This window comes from Oncorhynchus tshawytscha, linkage group LG11, assembly GCF_018296145.1.
Source record: "Oncorhynchus tshawytscha isolate Ot180627B linkage group LG11, Otsh_v2.0, whole genome shotgun sequence".
NCBI lineage: Eukaryota > Metazoa > Chordata > Actinopteri > Salmoniformes > Salmonidae > Oncorhynchus > Oncorhynchus tshawytscha.
Genome location: NC_056439.1, coordinates 33,716,350 through 33,743,175, shown reverse-complemented (window position 1 = coordinate 33,743,175; position 26,826 = coordinate 33,716,350). Strand labels below are relative to the sequence as shown.

The following is a 26,826-nucleotide window of genomic DNA, read 5'->3' as shown; positions in this document are numbered from 1 at the left end:
TACTTTGGTGCGAAAAGTGCAAATCAATCCCAGAACAACAGCAAAGGACCTTGTGAAGATGCTGGAGGAAACAGGTACAAAAGTATCTATATCCACAGTAAAATTAGTTCTATATTGATATAACCTGAAAGGCCACTCAGCAAGGAAGAAGCCACTGCTCCAAAACCTCCATAAAAAAGCCAGACTACGGTTTGCAACTGTACATGGGGACAAAGATCGTACTTTTGGAGAAATGTCCTCTGGTCTGGTCAAAAATAGAACTGTTGGGCCATATTGACCATCGTTATGTTTGGAGGAAAAAGGGGGAGGCTTGCAAGCCGAAGAACACCATCCCAATCGTGAAGCACGGGGGTGGCAACATCATGTTGTGGGGGTGCTTTGCTGCAGGAGGAACTGGTGCACTTAAAATAGATGGCATCATGAGGCAGGAAAATTATGTGGAAATATTGAAGAAACATCTCAAGATATCAGTCAGGAAGTTAAAGCTTGGTCGCAAATGGGTCTTCCAAATGAACAATGACCCCAAGCATACTGGGAAAGTGATAAAATAAATAAAAGCTGAAACAAATCATTCTGTCAACTATTTCACATTCTTAAAATATAGTGGTGATCTTAACTAACCTAAGACAGGAAATCTTTACGAGGATTAAATATCAGGTATTTGGCTAAGCTGTATGTAAACGTCCGACTTCAATTGTAGCTCCCAGTCATTGTTTCAACTGAAACCACTGTTTGAGGTAGAAACTACAGTTGGGAATCTAAGCCACACAGCATATACAGTACCATAAGTCCTGATAGTGTTTCTGTGTTGATAATAAGTTGAGCAGTCCACTGTAATGGCCTGCTAGGGAGCGTCACAGGGTGGCTGGCTGAGTAGCCACTGCCCTGACAGCAGCATGGGCCCTCAGTAACCTCACAGATAAGAGGAACGGATGACAATGGGCCCCAGCAGACACACACACACAGGCACACACACACATACCTCTTCCCCGATTGCCGTTAATAGAGCTCAGTGTGGCAGGGCAAAGTACTGTTATCGGCAGCTAGCAGGAATGTTCCGCTCTCAAAAGCCCTTCACACCAAGATGCAAATACCATTAGCTTCCACAGTGAAAAGATACTGCTGGTTTCTGTACCCCTGCTAAGTACTTCGTGCCCACTGTCATCCTATAGGGAGATAATTAATTATTTTCAAACCTGTTATGGAGTCTAAGGTCCATTATTTAACAAGAACAAAATAACCAAATCCTTTTACTGTTTTCTCTCTCGGTGTGTGTGGAGTGGCATTGTATTGCAGCGAATGGAGATAATTTCATAACTTATTCTCAGTGTTTTGTCTCAAGGTTTGTACTCAGACACAGGAAGACAGTAAATCTGGTTGGACTGATAGTGCCGTTCTAAAAGATAAGAATGTAACTGTACTGTAAAATCCTTGTTTCTTCTCTCTGAAAATAGAGTTGATGTGGTGTAGTATCTTAGTGCTCTCTCTCTCTCTCTCTCTCTCTCTCTCTATCTATCTTTCTCTCTTTCTCTCTCTCTTTCTTTCTCTCTTTCTCTCTCTCTGTCTCCAACTGCACAGTCTGTGCAAAGAGGCAGTCATTCGGTGAGAGAATTATAATTGTCTTGCCTCACTATTCCTTCTCTTCTCCACATTATCGGACTATTATTAAATCCATACGCATCTAAAATGTGTTGCTCAGGTATATTAGATTCATGACTTGAGTGTCTGAGTCATCTATTTAATATTTAGCCAGTGTGCAAGGAGATAATTGCCTTTGATTGTGCGGCTTGCAGAAGAGTAAATATAGCAACTTATACTGTTTTCGTAACACTCCTTCTAGCCAGAGACGGACCTAGTGTCTTCTCAACACTACTTCTAGCCAGAGACGGACCTAGTGTCTTCTCAACACTACTTCTAGCCAGAGACGGACCTAGTGTCTTCTCAGCACTACTTCTAGCCAGAGACAGACCTAGTGTCTTCTCAACACTACTTCTAGCCAGAGACGGACCTAGTGTATTCTCAACACTCCTTCTAGCCAGAGACGGACCTAGTGTCTTCTCAACACTCCTTCTAGCCAGAGACGGACCTAGTGTCTTCTCAACACTCCTTCTAGCCAGAGACAGACCTAGTGTCTTCTCAACACTCCTTCTAGCCAGAGACGGACCTAGTGTCTTCTCAACACTACTTCTAGCCAGAGACGGACCTAGTGTCTTCTCAACACTACTTCTAGCCAGAGACGGACCTAGTGTCTTCTCAACACTACTTCTAGCCAGAGACGGACCTAGTGTTTTATCAACACTACTTCTAGCCAGAGACGGACCTAGTGTCTTCTCAACACTACTTCTAGCCAGAGACGGACCTAGTGTCTTCTCAACACTACTTCTAGCCAGAGACGGACCTAGTGTCTTCTCAGCACTACTTCTAGCCAGAGACAGACCTAGTGTCTTCTCAACACTACTTCTAGCCAGAGACGGACCTAGTGTATTCTCAACACTCCTTCTAGCCAGAGACGGACCTAGTGTCTTCTCAACACTCCTTCTAGCCAGAGACAGACCTAGTGTCTTCTCAACACTACTTCTAGCCAGAGTCGGACCTAGTGTCTTCTCAACACTCCTTCTAGCCAGAGACGGACCTAGTGTCTTCTCAACACTCCTTCTAGCCAGAGATGGACCTAGTGTCTGCTCAACACTCCTTCTAGCCAGAGACAGACCTAGTGTCTTCTCAACACTCCTTCTAGCCAGAGACGGACCTAGTGTCTTCTCAACACTACTTCTAGCCAGAGACGGACCTAGTGTCTTCTCAACACTACTTCTAGCCAGAGACGGACCTAGTGTTTTCTCAACACTACTTCTAGCCAGAGACAGACCTAGTGTCTTCTCAACACTCCTTCTAGCCAGAGACGGACCTAGTGTCTTCTCAACACTACTTCTAGCCAGAGACGGACCTAGTGTCTTCTCAACACTACTTCTAGCCAGAGACGGACCTAGTGTTTTCTCAACACTACTTCTAGCCAGAGACAGACCTAGTGTCTTCTCAACACTCCTTCTAGCCAGAGACGGACCTAGTGTCTTCTCAACACTAATTTTAGCCAGAGACGGACCTAGTGTCTTCTCAGCACTACTTCTAGCCAGAGACAGACCTAGTGTCTTCTCAACACTACTTCTAGCCAGAGACGGACCTAGTGTATTCTCAACACTCCTTCTAGCCAGAGACGGACCTAGTGTCTTCTCAACACTCCTTCTAGCCAGAGACAGACCTAGTGTCTTCTCAACACTACTTCTAGCCAGAGTCGGACCTAGTGTCTTCTCAACACTACTTCTAGCCAGAGACAGACCTAGTGTCTTCTCAACACTACTTTTAGCCAGAGACAGACCTAGTGTCTTCTCAACACTACTTCTAGCCAGAGACGGACCTAGTGTCTTCTCAACACTACTTCTAGCCAGAGACGGACCTTGTGTCTTCTCAACACTACTTCTAGCCAGAGACAGACCTGCTAATGGGTCTACTGAATTATGCTTGTTGCTCTCATCAGGCCATCAGACCAGAGACACAATGGTTGTAGGGGCTGGTTGTTGAAATAGTGACCAATGTTTGTACTTGTTGCGAAACCAACCATTCTTATTTATACTGTCCTTGGCCTGTTAGTTGGGATTGGCCAGAATACTGCACTTCTCTATGGTTGTCGTTGTGCGGGCAGAGATACACAGTACTGAGGCATGCCGTGCAACTGCAACCTGCTGCAACCACTTAGGAGAGGAGGCAGTTGGCCCTTGGTGCGCTCGCTAAGAGCTGAATTTCTGAGGCTAAGGAGGCTGCTGGAACATGCAAATGTGTCTGTTTGAATGATGGATGAGAGGAGAGGGAGAGAAGGGGGTCAGGAACATGCTGGAATGGCAGTGACACACAACAGAGAATTGCGTGACTTTATCACTGTCCCCTATAGGGCTCTATACAAATAGCTGATAAAGAGCGTTTTCTGATTGTTGCTGAATATTGATGGTAATAGAACGAGTCGATCCATGCCATCTCCCATTTAACAGTGCAGATAAATACAGATGACCTTTCTGAGATGGTGAAGCTAAAGGAGCAGCCAAATCAAATCAGCTTTGCACACAATCAGGCCTTTGAATTCATCCAAGCATAATCGTCTTTGTTTACAGTCAGTCAGTATGTGGGTGTGTGTGTGTGTCTGAGTCTTGAGCTGCGAGCACGGTGCGGCCGTGCCTAATTTTAGGCTGCTGTTGTGTGATGTGGCGGGGTGCTTGCTGCCTGCAAGGCGTTTGAGGTGTGATGTTTATCTTAACCTCTGGGGAATCGCTCTGACAGCCATCTTCAATGGGCCTAGTCTCCCCATTGGTGGGCCTTGTTACCGTGGGAATTGTGGGGCTGGATAAACAGACCCTAGATTTCCACATTAAAATTGGATTGTTATATGAAAATGAACCATTTTAATGGAGAGACTGTGGATGGTTTCGTTTGTGTTCTAACCCTGATCACTTTTGTTGTGTCTCCTCTCCCTGTTAGATTGAAGATGTCATTATGCGGCTACAGGATGAGAAGGCAGGAGGGGTGGCCATCCGAACTGTCAAGAGCTTCCTGTCCAAGATCCCCAGTGTGGTATCAGGTGACCAGCTGTGTGTGTGTGTGTGTGTGTGTGTGTGTGTGTGTGTGTGTGTGTGTGTGTGTGTGTGTGTGTGTGTGTGTGTGTGTGTGTGTGTGTGTGCGTGTGTGCGTGTGTGCGTGCGTGTGTGTCTGTTGTCTCATACAATGAGAGAAAGCAGAGAGAGCAGACAAAGAGTCAGAATCATTAAAGCAAATATGACCTTTCAGGCTCATTTGACTTGCTGCCTCTGCAGAGGGGGACAGATGAGGCCGTCTAGCACTGACATTGTAGAGAGTGGCTGGTTGTGTGTTTTATGACATGGTTTAAGGGTGCAGTGTGAGTGAGTAAGACTGTTCTGGCTGGTGTGTGTATGTGTGTGTGTGAGTCAACAGAGTCAACAGTAGCCATGGGGCTGGGGAATAGGAGAGGAGGGGGGTCCCAGTAACGTTGCTCTGAGTGTGACTCACCCCCTCACGTCTCTTTAGGCCTGCTGGGCTCACGCTTCACTCTCCCAGTCTCACTCCTCCTCACATTTTGCCAAATATGTTGCTGTCCAGGAGAGAAAAGATGGTTACCTGGTTTCAAATCAAATCAAATTGTATTTGTCACATGCCGAATGCTTACTTACAAGCCCTTAACCAATAATGCATTTCAAGAAATAGAGTTAAGAAAATATTTAGTCAACAAAATAAAAAGGTAAAGAGGTAATTTGTTGGTATGGGCAAAGTGACTATGCATAGATAATAAACAGCGAGTAGAAGCAGTGAAAGACAAAGGGGGGGGGTGGCCTTTTGATTAATTGTTCAGCAGTCTTTTTGCTTGGGGGTGAAGCTGTTAAAGAGCCTTTTGGACCTAGACTTGGCGCTAGGGTACCGCTTGCCGTGCAGTAGCAGGGGGGCCGACGGAGGGGGGATTGTGCTTGGCCATGCAGTCGTGGGTGAACAGGGAGTACAGGCGGGGACTAAGCATGCACCCCTGAGGGGCCCCGGTGTTGAGGATCAGCGTGGCAGATGTGTTGTTGCCTACCCTTACCACCTGGGGGAGACCTGTCAGGAAGTACAGGATCCAGTTGCAGAGGGAGGTGTTTAGTCACAGAGTCCTTAGCTTAGTGATGAACTTTGTGGTGCAGTATGGTGTTGAACGCTGAGCTGTAGTCAATGAATAGCATTCTCACATAGGTGTTCATTTTGTCCAGGTGGGAAAGGGCAGTGTGGTTTCCTGCCTATTGTTAGACCAAGATCACATTGTTCCATTCAGCCTCAGCCAAGGGCATTGTAGCTGTGCTGTAAGCTAAAAGTAATAGATTGTTGAGGGGAGACCTGTTAACTATTGCAGCTGTTGTGTAGAGGTTTTCTGTGTGTGTACAATGCCATTTCATTGTCCCTATCAACCGTTCTTCTGCTTTGAATACCAGGAGCAGACATTGTGCAGTGGCTGATGAAAAACCTCTCCATTGAGGACTCAGGTATGTCTGCTATGTACATAGCCAGCGTGACTGGGATTGACCCCTGATGTCAGTCTCTACTCAAGCCATTTTTCTCTACTCAGCGTTAGTCTTCTTTCCTGTAGCTGAAGCCATTCATTTAGGGAGCCTGATCGCTGCCCTTGGCTACCTCTTCCCCATCTCCGACCACGTCCTCACTCTCAAAGATGATGGGACCCTGTACCGCTTCCAGGTAAGCTACCATGGCAACGTCAGGCACCAGTAGACGTACCTCCTTACACTCTTAGAAAAAAAGGGTTAAAAAAGGGTTCTTCGGCTGTCCCCCATAGAGAAACGTTTTCTTTCTTATTTTCTACATGGAACCTAAAGGATTCTTCAAGGGGTTTTATGTGGGGACAGCTGAATAACCCCTTTAGGTTCTAGACAGCACCTTTTGTTCTAGGAGTGTAGTGGTCCCAAACTGGACCACTACACCATCCATAACATGAGTTATGACCATAAATGATCCTGTGCACTTTTTAAAAAATTTATTTTATTTCACCTTTATTTAACCAGGTAGGCCAGTTGAGAACAAGTTCTCATTTGCAACTGCGACCTGGCCAAGATAAAGCATAGCAGTGTGAGCAGACAACACAGAGTTACACATGGAATAAACAATTAACAAGTCAATAACACAGTAGAAAACAAAGGGGGGAGTCTATATACAATGTGTGCAAAAGGCATGAGGAGGTAGGCGAATAATTACAATTTTGCAGATTAACACTGGAGTGATAAATGATCAGATGGTAATGTACAGGTAGAGATATTGGTGTGCAAAAGAGCAAGTAAATAAATAAAAACAGTATGGGGATGAGGTAGGTGAAAATGGGTGGGCTATTTACCAATAGACTATGTACAGCAGCAGCGATCGGTTAGCTGCTCAGATAGCTGATGTTTGAAGTTGGTGAGGGAGATAAAAGTCTCCAACTTCAGCGATTTTTGCAATTCGTTCCAGTCACAGGCAGCAGAGTACTGGAAAAAAGGCGGCCAAATGAGGTGTTGGCTTTAGGGATGATCAGTGAGATACACCTGCTGGAGCGCGTGCTACGGATGGGTGTTGCCATCGTGACCAGTGAACTGAGATAAGGCGGAGCTTTACCTAGCATGGACTTGTAGATGACCTGGAGCCAGTGGGTCTGGCGACGAATATGTAACGAGGGCCAGCCGACTAGAGCATACAGGTCGCAGTGGTGGGTGGTATAAGGTGCTTTAGTGACAAAACGGATGGCACTGTGATAGACTGCATCCAGTTTGCTGAGTAGAGTGTTGGAAGCCATTTTGTAGATGACATCGCCGAAGTCGAGGATCGGAAGGATAGTCAGTTTTACTAGGGTAAGCTTGGCAGCGTGAGTGAAGGAGGCTTTGTTGCGGAATAGAAAGCCGACTCTTGATTTGATTTTCGATTGGAGATGTTTGATATGAGTCTGGAAGGAGAGTTTGAGGTCTAGCCAGACACCTAGGTACTTATAGATGTCCACATATTCAAGGTCGGAACCATCCAGGGTGGTGATGCTAGTCGGGCATGCGGGTGCAGGCAGCGATCGGTTGAAAAGCATGCATTTGGTTTTACTAGCGTTTAAGAGCAGTTGGAGGCCACGGAAGGAGTGTTGTATGGCATTGAAGCTTGTTTGAGGTTAGATAGCACAGTGTCCAATGATGGGCCGAAAGTATTTAGAATGGTGTCGTCTGCGTAGAGGTGGATCAGGGAATCGCCCGCAGCAAGAGCAACATCATTGATATATACAGAGAAAAGAGTCGGCCCGAGAATTGAACCCTGTGGCACCCCCATAGAGACTGCCAGAGGCCCGGACAGCATGCCCTCCGATTTGACACACTGAACTCTGTCTGCAAAGTAATTGGTGAACCAGGCAAGGCAGTCATCCGAAAAACCGAGGCTACTGAGTCTGCCGATAAGAATATGGTGATTGACAGAGTCGAAAGCCTTGGCAAGGTCAATGAAGACGGCTGCACAGTACTGTCTTTTATCGATGGCGGTTATGATATCGTTTAGTACCTTGAGTGTTGCTGAGGTGCACCCGTGACCGGCTCGGAAACCAGATTGCACAGCGGAGAAGGTACGGTGGGATTCGAGATGGTCAGTGACCTGTTTGTTGACTTGGCTTTCGAAGACCTTAGATAGGCAGGGCAGGATGGATATAGGTCTGTAACAGTTTGGGTCCAGGGTGTCTCCCCCTTTGAAGAGGGGGATGACTGCGGCAGCTTTCCAATCCTTGGGGATCTCAGACGATATGAAAGAGAGGTTGAACAGGCTGGTAATAGGGGTTGCGACAATGGCGGCGGAAAGTTTCAGAAATAGGGGGTCCAGATTGTCAAGCCCAGCTGATTTGTACGGGTCCAGGTTTTGCAGCTCTTTCAGAACATCTGCTATCTGGATTTGGGTAAAGGAGAACCTGGAGAGGCTTGGGCGAGGAGCTGCCGGGGGCAGAGCTGTTGGCCGAGGTTGGAGTAGCCAGGCGGAAGGCATGGCCAGCCGTTGAGAAATGCTTATTGAAGTTTTCGATAATCATGGATTTATCGGTGGTGACCGTGTTACCTAGCCTCAGTGCAGTGGGCAGCTGGGAGGAGGTGCTCTTGTTCTCCATGGACTTCACAGTGTCCCAGAACTTTTGGAGTTGGAGCTACAGGATGCAAACTTCTGCCTGAAGAAGCTGGCCTTAGCTTTCCTGACTGACTGCGTGTATTGGTTCCGGACTTCCCTGAACAGTTGCATATCCCGGGACTATTCGATGCTATTGCAGTCCGCCACAGGATGTTTTTGTGCTGGTCGAGGGCAGGCAGGTCTGGGGTGAACCAAGGACTGTATCTGTTCTTAGTTCTGCATTTTTGAACGGAGCATGCTTATCTAAAATGGTAAGGAAGTTACTTTTAAAGAATGACCAGGCATCCTCAACTGACGGGATGAGGTCAATGTCCTTCCAGGATACCCGGGCCAGGTCGATTAGAAAGGCCTGCTCACAGAAGTGTTTTAGGGAGCGTTTGACAGTGATGAGGGGTGGTCGTTTGACTGCGGCTCCGTAGCGGATACAGGCAATGAGGCAGTGATCGCTGAGATCCTGGTTGAAGACAGCGGAGGTGTATTTGGAGGGCCAGTTGGTCAGGATGACGTCTATGAGGGTGCCCTTGTTTACAGAGTTAGGGTTGTACCTGGTGGGTTCCTTGATGATTTGTGTGAGATTGAGGGCATCTAGCTTAGATTGTAGGACTGGCGGGGTGTTAAGCATATCCCAGTTTAGGTCACCTAACAGAACAAACTCTGAGGCTAGATGGGGGCGATCAATTCACAAATGGTGTCCAGGGCACAGCTGGGAGCTGAGGGGGTCGGTAGCAGGCGGCAACAGTGAGAGACTTATTTCTGGAGAGAGTAATTTTCAAAATTAGTAGTTCGAACTGTTTGGGTATGGACCTGGAAAGTATGACATTACTTTGCAGGCTATCTCTGCAGTAGACTGCAACTCCTCCCCCTTTAGCAGTTCTATCTTGACGGAAGATGTTATAGTTGGGTATGGAAATCTCTGAATTTTTTGGTGGCCTTCCTGAGCCAGATTTCAGACACAGCAAGGACATCAGGGTTAGCAGAGTGTGCTAGAGCAGTGAGTAAAACAAACTTAGGGAGGAGGCTTCTGATGTTGACATGCATGAAACCAAGGCTTTTTCGATCACAGAAGTCAACAAATGAGGGTGCCTGGGGACATGCAGGGCCTGGGTTTACCTCCACATCACCCGCGGGACAGAGAAGGAGTAGTATGAGGGTGCGGCTAAAGGCTATCAAAACTGGTCGCCTAGAGCGTTGGGGACAGAGAATAAGAGGAGCAGGTTTCTGGGCATGGTAGAATATATTCAGGGCATAATGCGCAGACAGGGGTATGGTGGGGTGCGGGTACAGCGGGGGTAAGCCCAGGCACTGGGTGATGATGAGAGAGGTTGTGTCTCTGGACATGCTGGTTGTAATGGGTGAGGTCACCGCATGTGTGGGAGGTGGGACAAAGGAGTTATCAGGGGTATGAAGAGTATAACTAGGGGCTCCATTGTGAACTAGAACAATGATAACTAACCTGAGTAACAGTATACAAGGCATATTGACATTTGAGAGAGACATACAGCGAGGCATACAGTAATCACAGGTGTTGAATTGGGAAAGCTAGCTAAAACAGTAGGTGAGACAACAGCTAATCAGCTAGCACAACAACAGCAGGTAAAATGGCGTTGACTAGGCAACGGGGCCGACAGATAAAACATAAACAAGCAGAATGGAGTACCGTGATTAATGGACAGTCCAGCGTGCATCAGCTATGTAGCCAAGAGATCAGTGTCCAGGGGGCAGCGGTGGATGGGGCAGGGAAGCTGGACTGGCGAGTGTTATCCAGGTTGAAAAAAAAGTTAACAATGACTAAATAGCTTGTAGCTAGTTAGCTGGTTAGCTTCTGGAGGTTCTTGAGTGTGTTCTAAAAATTAAAAATAATAGCGATTCCGTATCACATTGGGTGAGGCAGGTTTCCGGAAAGGTATAAACAGATTAAAAATCAAGAAGAGATAGAAAGTAAATATGGGTCCGGTGAGTGTTTGGGACGCGGCGATTCAGACGGTTAGCAGGCCTGTGCTAACAAGCTAACAGTTCGTAGGCCCGGGCTAAACAAGGTAGCAGTTAGCAGGCCTGTGCTAACAAGCTAACAGTTCGTAGGCCCGGGCTAAACAAGGTAGCAGTTAGCGGACCGGGGCTAGACAAGCTAGCAGTTAGCAGGCCGAGTTTAGCAAGCAGGGAGATAGCGAGGGCTAGAGAGTTGGCCTTTAGGGGACGTCGTGATGGGGTGAGTCTGTTTATTCCTCTTCATGCGGTGACATCGATAGACCGGTCGTGGGCCCGGGTATTGTAGCCCAGGAGTATGCTACGGTGGTAGTACAGGTGCGCTGGCCAGGCTAGCTTCACGCTAAGTGGGTGGAAGCGCTAGCCAGGAGTAATCATCCGGGGTTGCGGTTTAGCTAGATAGCTAGTTGTGAAGATCCAGCTGAAATGTTCCGTTTGCGGTGGGAATCCAGGGATGAATCCGGGGATGAAAAATAAATAGGTCCGTTATGCTCTGGTTAGAGTCACGTTGTTCGAGCTGGCGAGAGCTTTCCGAGCTAAAGGTTAGCTTAGCTGATGACCGGTTAGCTGAAGACCGCTAGCATAGCTGGTGGTTAGCCGGCTAGCTTCAGTTGAGGGGTTCCGGTTCCGAAGTAAATATAAATACTTTAGGAAAAATAGCTACATTGGGTGAGGCGGGTTGCAGGAGAGTATTTGGAAGTATTTGGAAGCTTAGGTTTAGCAAAATGTTTTTGAAGAAAAATATGTAAAAAACGAAAAATAGACGATATATACAAGGGACACGACGAGATCAATCAAATCAAATCAAATCAATCAAATCAAATCAGAGACAGGACAGGACAGAGACAGGACGACTTACTGCTACGCCATCTTGGAATAGTGTGAACTATTCCTGTCTAGAACAGTAGCCTCAATACCTTGTGGCTGGTCACTTTACGCTCTAAAGCAGAGAAAACCAGGGGAGAGTGTTCTAACAGAGCAACTGAATTGAGAGATTCCTATAGTCTGATCCTCAGTAACAGGTCAAGTGTTGTAATTGGTCTGGACTCACTACCCTTGTTCTCTCCCTTAACCCGTGGGTAAATCACTACAGATCACTATATTATAAATATATATATGATTTTATAGATGATATCAATTGGAGAGGCACAATGTACAGTGTTGCATATCTACTCACAGCATCCCACAATCTGGCATTGCTGTTCAAATCAAATGTTATTTGTCACATGCTTCGAAAATAACAGGCATACAGTGAAATGCTTACTTACGGGCCCTTCCCAACAATGCAAAGATAAAGAAAATAGAGAAATAATAGAAAATGTATATCACATTATAATAAAAGTAATAGTAAATACACAATGAATAACAATAACTTCACTATATACTGTACATGGGGTCATAGTACCGAGTTGATGTGCAGGGGTACGAGGTAATTGAGGTACCCCTTGACTTTTTCCACATTTTGTTACGTTACAGCCTTATTCTAGAATGGATTCAATATTTTTATCCTCATCAATCTACACACAATACCCCATAATGACAAAGCAAAAACAGTATTCAGACTCTTTACTCTGTACTTTGTCGAAGCACCTTTAGCAGCGATTACAGCCTTGAGTCTTCTTGGGTATGATGCTACAAGCTTGGTACATATTTTATTGAACTATTTGGGGAGTTTCTCCCATTCCTCTCTGCAGATCCTCTCCGGCTCTGTCAGGTTGGATGGGAAATGTTGCTGCACAGCTATTTTTAGGTCTCTCCAGAGATGTTTGATCAGGTTCAAGTCCGGGCTCTGGCTGGGGCACTCAAGGACATTCAGAGACTAGTCCCAAAGCCACTCCTGCGTTGTCTTGACTGTGAGCTTAGGGTCGTTGTCCTGTTGGAAGGTGAACCTTTGCCCCAGTCTGAGGTCCTGAGCACTCTGGAGCAGGTTGTCATCAAGGATCTCTCGGTACTTTCGGCTCTATTCATCTTTCTCCCGACTCTGACTAGTCTCTTAGTTGCTGCCACTGAAAAACATCCCCACAGCATGATGCTGTGATCACCACGCTTCACCGTAGGGATGGTGCCAGGTTTTCTCCAGACTCGACGATTGGCATTCAGGCCAAATAGTTCAATCTTGGTTTCATCAGACCAGAGAATGTTGTTTCTCATGGTCTGAGAGTCCTTTAGGTGCCTTTTGGCAAACTCCAAGCGGGCTGTCATGTGCCTTTTACTGAGGAGTGGCTCCGTCTGGCCATTCTACCATAAGCGGCTGATTAGTGGAGTGCTGCTGAGACGGTTGTCCTTCTGGAAGGTACCTCAATCTTCACAGAGGAACTCTGGGGCTCTGTCAGAGTGACCAGCGGGTTCCTGATCACCTCCCTGACCAAGGACCTTCCCCCCCGATTGCTCAGTTTGGCCAGGCGGCCAGCTCTAAGAAGAGTCTTGGTGGTTCCAAACTTCTTCCATTTAAGAATGATGGAGGCCACTGTGTTCTTGGTGACCTTCATTGCTGCAGAGATGTTTTGCTACCCTTCCCCAGATCTGTGCCTTGACAAAATCATGTCTCGGAGCTCTACAGACAATTCCTTCAACCTCATGGCTTGGTTTTTGTTCTGACATGAACTGTCAACTGTGGGATCTTATAAAGTCAGGTGTGTGCCTTTCCAAATCATGTCCAATCAATTTAATTTACCACAGATGAACTCCAATCAAGTTGTAGAAACCTCTCAAGGATGATCAATGGAAACAGGATGTACCTGAGCTCAATTTCAAGTCTCATAGCAAAGGGTCTGAATACTTATGTAAGTAAAGGGAAAGAAAAGAGGGATACCTAGTCAGTTGTACAACTCAATGCATTCAACTGAAATGTGTTGCATTTAACCAAACCCCTATGAATCAGAGAGGTGTGGGGGGCTGCCATAATCGAAATACACATCTTCGGCGCCCGGGGAACAATGGGTTAACTGCCTTGCTCAGGGGCAGAACGACAGATTTTTACCTTGTCAGCTCGGGGATTCGATCCAGCAACCTTTCGGTTATTATCCAACGCTCTAACCACTTTTCCTGCTGCCCCTGTTTTTGTTTTGTTATATAAATTAGTATGTCTAAAACCCTGTTTTTGTTTTGTTATATAAATTAGTATGTCTAAAACCCTGTTTTTGTTTTGTTATATAAATTAGTATGTCTAAAACCCTGTTTTTGTTTTGTTATATAAATTAGTATGTCTAAAACCCTGTTTTTGTTTTGTTATATAAATTAGTATGTCTAAAACCCTGTTTTTGTTTTGTTATATAAATTAGTATGTCTAAAACCCTGTTTTTGTTTTGTTATATAAATTAGTATGTCTAAAACCCTGTTTTTGTTTTGTTATATAAATTAGTATGTCTAAAACCCTGTTTTTGCTTTGTCATTACAGGGTATTGTGTATAGATTGATGAGGAAAAGATGAATTTCATCCATTTTCGAATAAGGCTGTAACGTAACAAATGTGGAAAAAGTCAGGGGGTCTGAATAGTTTCCAAATACACTGTATATAATATATGCAGTATATTTTTTCCTTAATAAACTCAGCAAAAAAAGAAACGTCCCTTTTTCAGGACCCTGTCCTTCAAAGATAGGCAATTAAGAAGGCAATTAAGGTCACAGTTATGAAAACTTAGGATACTAAAGAGGCCTTTCTGCTGACTCTGAAAAACACCAAAAGGAAGATGCCCAGGGTCCCTGCTCATCTGCGTCTGGGTCCCATCTCGTCTGGGACCTGTTGGATCGGAGGGTGAGGTCCATTCCCCCCAGAAATGTCCGGGAACTTGCATGTGCCTTAGTGGAAGAGTTGGGTAACATCTCACAGCAAGAACTGGCAAATCTGGTGCAGTCCATGAGGAGGAGATGACGGCAGTACTTAATGCAGCTGGTGGCCACACCAGATACTTACGGTTACTTTTGATTTTGACCCCCCCCTTTGTTCAGGGACAACATTATTCAATTTCTGTTAGTCACATGTCTGTGGAACTTGTTCAGTTTATGTCTCAGTTGTTGAATCTTGTTATGTTCATACAAATATTTACACGTTAAAATAAGTTTGCTGAAATTAACACAGTTGACAGTGAGAGGACGTTTCTTTTTTTGCTGAGTTTATATTTTAACTTTTTTTTGTGTGTGTTTTTTTGCTGCCTCTTGGTCACCCATCGGGCCTGGGCCCAGGGGCTTCAGCCCTAGTACGCCCCTGCATTAAGCCGGCCCTGCATGCATTGTGACATTCAACAGAGTGTGTTACAGTGTAGTGGAGGCTGAATGGTCCCTGGTCCTGCTGAAAGGCTCCAGAATAATGAGTCACTATGGCTGGCTAATCCCAGCTAGGAGCAGCTCCCTTTGGGAAGTGCTAAGCTGGCACTCTCTTCCTCTGCACTTTTCTCTGTCACTCACCCATCCCACTCCTCCCCCAATCTACCGGAGAATCCATTTATGCACACTTCTTTTCCCTCAGATTAAAATGCATGACGAGCCTTTTTCTGGAAGGGGATGCGTGTGTGTCACCCATAATCAATCGGACTAAAAAATACCCTTCCTCTGATGTTATGTGTGGTGCAACAAGTGAGCATCGTCATTGCCAATAAAAGAGGACCTGCATGCTTTTTTGAGTATGTTGATGCCCTTTTGAGTGTGTCTCTGTGCCAGCACTGAGGAGCTTTGACAGAAGCTGTGTGGGCACGCTGTGCTATAAATAGGTGCTGCATCTTTGGAAGCCCCGCTTTTAATGACAACTTCTTGCTGTGCTTTGAGATAAATCTGTGATGTTTCGGGGCAAGCCTTTAATAAACACATGTCATGCATGCTACGTCATTTACATAATATAAGACATTAGCAGAATATTTTTTATTAATACCACACATACAGTACCAGTCAAAAGTTTGGACACACTACACTACTCATTCAAGGGTTTTTCTTTATTTGTACTATTTTCTACATTCTATAATAATAGTGAAAACATCAAAACTATGAAATAACACATATGGAATCATGTAGTAACCAAAAAAGTGTTAAACAAATCAAAATATATTTTATATTTGAGATTCTTCAAAGTAGCCACCTTTGCCTTGATGACAGCTTTGCACAATCTTGGCATTCTCTAAACCAGCTTCACCTGGAATGCTTTTCCAACAGTCTTGAAGGAGTTCCTACATATGCTGAGCGCTTGCTTTTCCTTCACTCTGTGGTCCAACTCATTCCAAACCATCTCAATTGGCTTGAGGTCTGGTGATTGTGGAGGCCAGGTCATCTGATGCAGCACAACATCACTTTCCTTCTTGGTCAAATAGCCCTTACACAGCCTGGAGGTGTGTTGGGTCATTGTCCCGTTGAAAAACAAATGTGTCCAAACTTTTGACTGGTACTTTATGTGCAACTTGCTATTCAGGTAGGATGCAAAAAAACAAACACATTTTTTAGCATTTGTTTTATTATTTTTGTTATGTATATCATTTTTATTATTGTAGGCATATGTATTAGTCTAAATCAGTTCTTTAAAAAGCCTATGCAAAAGGTATTTTGTTTAATTCTGAGGAGACATTTTCGTTGGCTAAATTCTGTATTTAGTTTAAGATAAGTTATACGGTCTGTTGTAAAATAAACATCATTACCCTATTTGCTGTCATGTGTTGGGTATGGTAGGCACTAGCCTTTCTTGGTAATTGCTGCAATACAGCCTGTTCAAAACCTTTGTGAATGTTTTGCAAGTGTTTTGTTTCATTCTGTTGAGCCATTTTTTGGGACCAAATGAAGTTCCAACTGTAGTGTTGTGTTTACCATGATATATTATCCTGCTCATATTTTCCAGATAAACAATGGCTTGACTTACTTTTGATATTACCTTAATAAAGTTTAGAAACGTTTGTGAAGGATTGGTGTGGTGTGGCTATTAGCCTCTATTATACTGAAGGCCTATGACATGAAGGCAGTGCGCAGAGGCGCTCCAACTGACTGACAGTTGAAATTGAGGTGAGGAATAATGTTTTAGGCCTACCAGAGTTACCCCTATAATATAACAATATAATACTTATCTTTATAAAAAATATTCAGATAGAAAATGTATGAATTAGACTCCTTCTCTATGCCTATATCTGTATAGCAGACGCAGTAGCCAATCTGACAAGGATAAATGAATGAATGTTGGTGTCATAGCATGCCTCAGGCATCTCTCTCTCTCTATGGGACTAGGACTAAGCTTCTCTTCCTTTATATTTACTTTTTATTAATATCATACAGTGGACACCTAGGTCTATAGGCCTATGCATGCAATTCCTTGTTGCATTTAGTGCTCAAATTTCCCACAGCTGAACATGAGATGGACATTTATTGTTCTAGGAAAGTAAATACCAATAAAACAATGGGCTATAAAGTTTTGCATATGCTACACATCGAAATTCGAAACACAAGGAATAGTGTTTTTGTCATTTGTTATAGACTGTTTTTAAGTGTGTGTAAATGTGGCTCATTTGGCCAATATCCCTTGATTATTGATGGCGCTGGCTGTGTGGGTGGACACCCTAATGGGTTACACACCCAATGCATATGGATGACTGGTAAATTCTTAAAATGTCAAATAAATTATAAATCTTCCCGGGTCCCGGTCACTTGTCTGGCTCAGGGTTTCCGTTAGCCAGTAATAGCTGGATTTTGTCAGATAAAAATATTGAAAAGACAAAAAAAAATATTGGCCTCGGCCAATTCTCTGGGAGAAGAAGAAAAACGTTTTCGGAGTTTGCCAAAAGGCAAACCAGATTCTCTGGTCTGATGAAAACCAAGATTAAACTCTTTGGCCTGAATGCTGGAGGAAACTTCGCACCATTCCTACGGTGAAGCATGGTGGTGGCAGCATCATGCTGTGAGGATGTTTTTCAGTGGAAGGGACTGGGAGACTAGTCAGGATGGAGGGAAAGATGAACAGAGCAAAGTACAGACAGATCCTTGATGAAAACCTGATCCAGAGAGCTCAGAACCACAGACTAGGGCGAAGGTTCACTTTCCAGCAGGACAACGACCCAAAGCACACAGTCAAGACAACGCAGGAGTGGCTTCGGGACAAGAATGTCCTTGAGAGGCACAGCCAGAGTCCAGACTTGAACCCGATCTAACATCTCTAGATAGACCAGAAAATAGCTGTGCAGTGACACGCCCCATCCAACCTGACAGAGCTTGAGAGGATCTACAGAGAAGAATGGGAGAAACTCCCCAAACACAGGTGTGCCAAGCTTGTAGCATGATACTAAAGAAGTCTCGAGTCTGTAATCACTGCCAAAGGTGCTTCAACAAAGTACTGAGTAAAGGGTCTGAATACTTACAGTTGCAGTCGGAAGTTTACAGAAACCTTAGCCAAATACATTTAAACTCAGTTTTTCACAATTTCTGACATTTAATCCTAGTAAAAATTCCCTGTCTTTGGTCAGTTAGGATCACCACTTTATTTTAAGAATGTGAAATGTCAGAATAATAGTAGAGAGAATGATTTATTTCAGCTTTTATTTCTTTCATCACATTCCCAGTGGGTCAGAAGTTTACAAACACTCAATTAGTATTTGGTAGCATTGCCATTAAATTACCACAATAAGTTGGGTGAATTTTGGCCCATTCATCCTGACAGAGCTGGTGTAACTGAGTTAGATTTGAAGGCCTCCTTGCTCGCACACGCTTTTTCAGTTCTGCCCACACATTTTCTATAGGATTGAGGTCAGGGCTTTGTGATGGCCACTCCATGTGCACCAGTCCCTCCTGCAGCAAAGCACCCCTACAACATGATGCTGCCACCCCCGTACTTCACGGTTGAGATGGTGTTCTTCGGCTTGCAAGCCCCCCCTATTTTCCTCCAAACATACGATGGTCAACAGTTCTATTTTTGTTTCATCAGACCAGAGGACATTTCTCCAAAAAGTACAATCTTTGTCCCCATGTGCAGTTGCAAACCGTAGTCTGGCTTTTTTATGGCTGTTTTGGAGCAGTGGATTCTTCCTTGCTGAGCGGCCTTTCAGGTTATGTCGATATAGGATTCTTTTTTACTGTGGATATAGATACATTTGTACCTGTTTCCTCCAGCATCTTCACAAGGTCCTTTGCTGTTGTTCTGGGATTGATTTGCACTTTTCGCACCAACGTACCATTCATCTCTAGGAGACAGAACGCATCTCCTTCCTGAGCGGTATGATGGCTGCGTGGTCCCATGGTGTTATACTTGCATACTATTGTTTGTACAGATGAACGTGCCAAAACTATAGTTTGTTAACAAGAAATTTGTGGAGTGGTTGAAAAACATCTTTTAATGACTCCAACCTAAGTGTATGTAAATTTCCGACTTCAATTGTATGTAAATTGGATATTTCAGTATTCATAAAACCTGTTTTTGCTTTGCTTTGTATGGAGTATTGTGTGTAGATTGATGATATATATATATATATATATATATTTAAAATTTAATACATTTTAGAATAAGGCTGTAACTTAACAAAGTGGAAAAAGTCAAGGTGTCTGAATACTTTCCGAATGCACTGTATGTATCTCGTATCTGTATGTATCTTGTATGTATCTTGTTAATCAATTATTGCATAACAATTCACAATGCAATCACTTGTTAAAAAATCTTAGCTTCAACAGACTAGTCTTCTTAGATTAGTCTTCTCTTTTCAGCAGTAGGGATTTGCTTTCCAAATGGTATCCCATTGTTTTTTCTTGTGCATTTAGAAATGTGCAAAAAGCTATTTGACAGCCACAACCAACCATAGATGACAGTTACCATTCAAGGGTGTGTTCGTAAATTCACTCTGGCTATCTACTCCGATTTCAGAGCACTCTCGTCTGAGTTTACGAACGGATAATCTGACAATGCTCTGGCACTCCAGATGGAATTTACAATCGCACCGAAAGTAAGGCCTGGCAACCAATGCTTGTGTACCCTTGAATTTAACAGTCAAAGTACCAGGTTTAAAGGTTCCAAAATTCTTCTATAGAATATTTGTCTTTGGCCACAGTGCAACAAGCTGTTCTATATTTGACATGCATGTTTCCCAAATTGCAGCTTTCACAACTGTAAGTGCTTGTGATAAAACTGAATCCACAGCTATTTTTTAAAAGCTACTGATCCTCTGTGGCTAAATTATGCTCCCTGGTGTAGTATTTTGAATTTGTACATTTATTTTAAATAATTTTGGCCAAAGTATTTCAATTTGCAGCACCTTCAGCACCCCTACTTCCTGCGGCTAGTCACACCATGATATGTCACTGCTGCAGTTTGGTTTAGACTTGAGAAAATACATGTTAACCTGTCTGTTTGATGTGTTGCTTCTGACACATATTCATATCTCAATCATCTTGTTAGCCTTTTGTTGTTAGAGGGGCAGTGCAGTAATGATATTTCCACACTATGAGGTCGAAATAACACTAAGAAACTGTGAAAATGATCAGATTGCCCTTTTTGTGTAAGAGCTGTTTGAGAGGAAATCCTGAAATTTCAGCCTGTTCAGGTGGGATGAAACTTTTGGCCCACATCATGATGTCATCTGGGTAAGGGGGTCGGCTCTAGACCATCCTATCAGCCAATCAGGGCTGCTTATGTAAATATCTTCAAATTTGTTACCTAACACCCACATGATCAGACTGAGCATTTAAATTACACATTTTCACTAAACACTCAGTGATATTTTAGACATACAGTGCTGATTTAAAAATAAAATTACAAAGACTGCATGGGGGCTTTAAGCTAATTATATGAGTGATATTGGAGATGTCTCGGCACATCTCTGCATTCTAAATTCTGCCCATCATTAAAAATGACAGATCTGAGAAATCCATTATTTATGCATCATGGAATGAACTGTGAATCTGAAATATCAATTGGGATAATCAAAGAAATCTGGATGGAGAATATAGCTATTGTTCTTACCTATATAGTTATGCAGAGCATAAGAAGGGCATTGATTATCACACCACTCATCTTATTTTAACTTCAGCATGTTTGTAGAGAGGGAAAGGCATGAACAAAGAGTATGGACGGTTTGTGTGTTCTCCAGCATCTTCATCTCAACATGACTTAGGGCTATGAGTCAGGGTGGACTGGACACAACATGCATATTAAAACCGGGGCTGCCCATCTTCAAACTAAACTGTGTCTCAGAAATGTGTTTAAAACCTCATTATTTGAGCATTTTAATCCACATACTCAACACAAAAATGTTTACAGAGTGAAACATAAAGAAAAGGATCTGTTCACTTCAAACACTGCTCCTAGGGACAGCGTGGGAAAAAATGTCTGCATCAACATTAGGAAAGACAGTAAAAAGGAGACCCTCTCCAGTCTTGGACAGATGCTCTGATGTATAAATGATCTTAAGATGATGAGTAAGTTAATGATCTCTCCACTTTCCTCCTCAGGCTCCATACTTCTGGCCCTCTAATTGTTGGGAACCTGAAAACACAGACTATGGTAAGTTATGTTGTGGTCCCTAAGGGTGGATTGAGAAAATATCACTGACCTCAAATGTGTCTAAATGTTACCCCTCATATTTTCATTATGTGTAACCCCCAGCTATTCCCCCCTGATGCCCCTCCCTGCCAGCCTAACCTATAGCTCTGCTCAGTGCAGAGTGAGAGCAGTGTCTGGCCCAGACTGTGTCATATCCTCCTGCCTAGAGTCTAAACACAGACTACGGATCTGTTGTTGTCTCACACCCAGTATTGATTGAGTGGCCCACTCTGTAATGCATCCCACTATCTCCCCAGTAGGATCTAATTTTACCCCCAGGCTATATTAGCCAATCAGGGTACAGACGTCTTACGTGACATTATTGTACATCTTCAGGGTTTCATGTTTGCATGGCATTTCTCCAGCCTGATTATGTAAATGGAAAGTTGCCAACTGTCTCATTAAATATTGCTCACCTCACTCTGATCGGAACAGATTTACTCAGGCGGAAACCGAGTAGGTGGCATTTGTTTGCAAGAAATAAACTACACTTACAACTGGCGATACAGCATATGTGACATTTGTTTGGCAATATCACTAAAGGCAGGCAGTCTGCCAAGCAACAGTAAGTAACTGACTACACTCTGCTGTCTTCTCTCTCCTCTGCAGCTATCTACCTGTGCAAGCGCACCATGCAGAACAAGGCCAGGCTGGAGCTAGCTGACTACGAGGCTGTGAGTCCCATATTCACCCTACTGGAACTGTCGTCAGTACACTATCAATACACTACTGACTCTTTAAAAGAGGTATCAACTACACAACTACAGATTCTCTCAGATCACATGCCATGCTCATAAGCTCTTGTCTATTCCATGCCATATAGGTTTAGTCAGAGTGTTGTTTTCCCCACAATTCAAATAGGTGACTTCATTGAATATGTATGACAGATGTTTGTATTGCTCACTTGCCAAGCAGATGCCCTTATTATATGCAAATTACAACAGCCATGATATTACTTCCCGGTTAAGCTGAGCTGGATAGCTTTATACAGCAAAAAGCATTATAGCGATGCAATTACCCAAGAACCTTCACTGGTCTACTCTTACCCCTCATTTCTCAATGATTGGGGGTCTTACAGGAGAACCTGGCTCGACTGCAGAGGGCCTTCGCCAGGAAGTGGGAATTCATCTTCATGCAAGCTGAGGCGCAGGTCAAGTGAGTGGACAGTAACTAGGCAAACGAGCACACACACAACATATTGTGGTTTTGATACTTTGTCTATTGTGCCATATGTCAGTGTATTCCTTATATTTCATGCATTGATGCAGGTGACTATAGAGTCCCCAGTGTGCCAGATGCATACCCCTAGGTTACTTTCTAGGTGATATTTTACTCATTGACTATTATCACTGTTCCTTCCACTACATCTCCATCTGCTGGTTGACATTTGTAAACATGATATCAGGACATGAGAAAAACCTAATTGGTCATGATTACCCTTTCAAATGATTATAGTCTGAGCACTAAGTATTTACTGTAGTTAAGAGATAATATATTTTAGCTTTGTTACATTCCGAGTGAGAGAGAGAAACAGTCCAACCAAGCACTGATCAGGAAATGTCAGTTATGTAAGAGTTGTACCCTACCAGCCAGCAGCCAGACCACAAATTGTTTGGTGACGAAACAGGTTGTGACTTCCACTTTGAGCTTTTACCCTCCTCTGGTCTCTCATTAAGAGTGACATGTCTGTCTGTGTTCTCAGTATTGACTTGGCTCTGTCCTCTCTCCCCTACCCTCAGGATCGACAGGAAGAAGGACAAGGCTGAGAGGAAGATCCTAGACAGCCAGGAGAGGGCATTCTGGGACGTCCATCGCCCTGTGGTAAGCTGAAAGGAGGAAGGAAGGAGGGTGCTGGTGCTAAGCTGAGAGGAGGAGGTGGTGGTGCTAAGCTGAGAGGAGGAGGTGGTGCTAAGGTCTGAAGGAGTGATAGAGAGAGGGCATGATGAAAGGACAAGGAATGTTACAGTGAAAGTCCTGTAGGGCTCTACTGTTAGAACAATACAGTGTTTTAATGTATGGTGGGGCCCGTGTTAGCCTGAATTCATCTGGATCCTAGTGGGGCTCTGTATTAGCCAACTCCAGTTTTGAATTAAGTCTAGCCTGCAGGCTAGGGAAGGATGTCTGGTGACCCACTATAATCTGACCTGAAAACTAACTCTCTCACAGCCAGGCTGTGTAAACACCACAGAGATGGACATTCGCAAGTGCCAGAGAGAGAAGAATCCACAGAAGGTGAAAAAGGTAAGGAAGAAGGCTTTTAGTGATGAGTGGTCTCTGTTTATGTATGTATCTGTGTGCGTGTGTTGAGGGGGAGTGTATAAGCAATATGGAAACAAATTGACAACTGAATTTTAGCATGCTTATAGGGAAGGACACTCAACAAGCACAGCACTTACACAAATGACTGATGATTGGTTGAGAGGAATTGATGATAAAATGATTGTGGGGGCTGTCTTGTTAGACTTCAGTGCAGCTTTTGACATTCTTGATCATAGTCTGCTGCTGGAAAAACCTATGTGTTATGAGTTACTTGTCTAACAGAACACAGAGGGTGTTCTTTAATGGAAGCCTATCAAATATAATCCAGTTAGAATCAGGAATTCCCCAGGGTAGCTGTTTAGGCCCCTTGCTTTTTTCAATTTCTACTAATGACATGGCACTGACTTTGAGTAAAGCCAAAGTTTCTATGTATGCGGATGACTCAACACTATACACATCAGCTACTACAGCGACTGAAATGACTGCAACACTCAACAAAGAGCTGCGGTTAGTTTCAGCTTGGATGGCAAGGAATAAGTTCGCCCTAAATATTTCTAAAACGAAAAGCATTGTATTTGTAACAAAACACTCACTAAACCCTACACCTCAACTAAATCTTGAAATAAAGAATGTAGAAATTGAGCAAGTTGAGATGACTAAACTGCTTGGAGTAACACTAGATTGTAAACTGTCATGGTCAAAACATATTGATGCAGTATTAGCTAAAATGGGGAAATCTGGCTATAATAAAGTGATGCTCTGCCTTCTTAACAACACTATCAACAAGGCAGGTCCTACAGGCCCTAATTTTGTTGCACCTTGACTACTGTTCAGTCGTGTGGTCAGGTGCCAATTGCAATTGGCTCAGAAGAGGACAGCATGGCTGGCCCTTGGATGTGCATAGAGAGCTGGTATTAATAATATGCCTGTCAATCTCTCCTGTCTCAAAGTGGAGGAGAGATTGACTTCATCACTACTTTTATTTATGAGAGGTATTGACATTTTGAATGCACCGAGCTGTCTGTCTAAACTACTGGCACACAGCTCGGACACCCATGCATACCCCACAAGACATGCCACAAGAGGTCTCTTCACAGTCTCCTAGTCCAGAACAGACTATAGGAGGCACACAGTACTACATAGAGCCATGACTACATGGATCTCTATTCAGTAAAATTTGATTTAAAAAACACCTTATGGAACAGAGGGGACTGTGAAGCAACACAAACATTGGCGCAGACACATGCATGTATACGCACGCACGCACGCACACACACACACACACACACACACACACGGATTTTGTACTGTCTCCTGGCAGTACTGTAGATATGTGGTGGAGTAGGGGTCTGAGGGCACACAGTGTATTGTAGATATGTGGTAGTGGTGGAGTAGGGGTCTGAGGGCACACAGTGTATTGTAGATATGTGGTAGTGGTGGAGTAGGGGCCTGAGGGCACACAGTGTGTTGTAGATATGTGGTAGTGGTGGAGTAGGGGCCTGAGGGCACACAGTGTATTGTAGATATGTGGTAGTGGTGGAGCACACAGTGTATTGTAGATATGTGGTAGTGGTGGAGTAGGGGCCTGAGGGCACACAGTGTATTGTAGATATGTGGTAGTGGTGGCCTGAGGGCACACAGTGTATTGTAGATATGTAGGGGCCTGAGGGCACACAGTGTATTGTAGATATGTGGTAGTGGTGGAGTAGGGGCCTGAGGGCACACAGTGTATTGTAGATATGTGGTAGTGGTGGAGTAGGGGCCTGAGGGCACACAGTGTATTGTAGATATGTGGTAGTGGTGGAGTAGGGGCCTGAGGGCACACAGTGTATTGTAGATATGTGGTAGTGGTGGAGTAGGGGCCTGAGGGCACACAGTGTGTTGTAGATATGTGGTAGTGGTGGAGTAGGGGCCTGAGGGCACACAGTGTATTGTAGATATGTGGTAGTGGTGGAGTAGGGGCCTGAGGGCACACAGTGTATTGTAGATATGTGGTAGTGGTGGAGTAGGGGCCTGAGGGCACACAGTGTATTGTAGATATGTGGTAGTGGTGGAGTAGGGGCCTGAGGGCACACAGTGTATTGTAGATATGTGGTAGTGGTGGAGTGGTGGAGTAGGGGCCTGAGGGCACACAGTGTATTGTAGATATGTGGTAGTGGTGGAGTAGGGGCCTGAGGGCACACAGTGTATTGTAGATATGTGGTAGTGGTGGAGTAGGGGCCTGAGGGCACACAGTGTGTTGTAGATATGTGGTAGTGGTGGAGTAGGGGCCTGAGGGCACACAGTGTATTGTAGATATGTGGTAGTGGTGGAGTAGGGGTCTGAGGGCACACAGTGTATTGTAGATATGTGGTAGTGGTGGAGTAGGGGCCTGAGGGCACACAGTGTATTGTAGATATGTGGTAGTGGTGGAGTAGGGGCCTGAGGGCACACAGTGTATTGTAGATATGTGGTAGTGGTGGGTAGGGGCCTGAGGGCACACAGTGTATTGTAGATATGTGGTAGTGGTGGAGTAGGGGCCTGAGGGCACACAGTGTATTGTAGATATGTGGTAGTGGTGGAGTAGGGGCCTGAGGACACACAGTGTATTGTAGATATGTGGTAGTGGTGGTTGTAGATATGTGGTAGTGGTGATATGTGGTTGGTGGACTAGGGGCCTGAGGGCACACAGTGTATTGTAGATATGTGGTAGTGGTGGAGTAGGGGCCTGAGGGCACACAGTGTATTGTAGATATGTGGTAGTGGTGGAGTAGGGGCCTGAGGGCACACAGTGTGTTGTAGATATGTGGTAGTGGTGGAGTAGGGGCCTGAGGGCACACAGTGTATTGTAGATATGTGGTAGTGGTGGAGTAGGGGCCTGAGGGCACACAGTGTATTGTAGATATGTGGTAGTGGTGGAGTAGGGGCCTGAGGGCACACAGTGTGTTGTAGATATGTGGTAGTGGTGGAGTAGGGGCCTGAGGGCACACAGTGTGTTGTAGATATGTGGTAGTGGTGGAGTAGGGGCCTGAGGGCACACAGTGTATTGTGATATGTGGTAGTGGTGGATTAGGGGCCTGAGGGCACACAGTGTATTGTAGATATGTGGTAGTGGTGGAGTAGGGGCCTGAGGGCACACAGTGTATTGTAGATATGTGGTAGTGGTGGAGTAGGGGCCTGAGGGCACACAGTGTATTGTAGATATGTGGTAGTGGTGGAGTAGGGGCCTGAGGGCACACAGTGTATTGTAGATATGTGGTAGTGGTGGAGTAGGGGCCTGAGGGCACACAGTGTATTGTAGATATGTGGTAGTGGTGGTAGTGGTAGGGGCCTGAGGGCACACAGTGTATTGTAGATATGTGGTAGTGGTGGAGTAGGGGCCTGAGGGCACACAGTGTATTGTAGATATGTGG

General features: G+C 44.5%; 1 protein-coding gene across 3 annotated transcripts in view; it reads left to right on the top strand.

Annotated features, from left to right (window-relative positions):
• The window catches only part of LOC112261806 (regulator of G-protein signaling 6), a 68,651-nt gene that overhangs the window by 36,900 nt on the left and 4,925 nt on the right, over positions 1–26,826 (top strand). For all 3 annotated transcript variants that reach the window (XR_006084567.1, XM_042330033.1, XM_024437421.2), the window contains exons 3-10: positions 4,525–4,624; positions 6,018–6,068; positions 6,173–6,279; positions 21,085–21,136; positions 21,785–21,849; positions 22,254–22,330; positions 22,915–22,996; positions 23,342–23,416. Coding sequence is in view for 2 of the 3 variants with exons in the window: in XM_042330033.1 (XP_042185967.1) it covers positions 4,525–4,624; positions 6,018–6,068; positions 6,173–6,279; positions 21,085–21,136; positions 21,785–21,849; positions 22,254–22,330; positions 22,915–22,996; positions 23,342–23,416 (609 nt within the window). In the remaining variant the exon portion in view is untranslated. The remainder of the gene's footprint in view (positions 1–4,524; positions 4,625–6,017; positions 6,069–6,172; positions 6,280–21,084; positions 21,137–21,784; positions 21,850–22,253; positions 22,331–22,914; positions 22,997–23,341; positions 23,417–26,826) is intronic.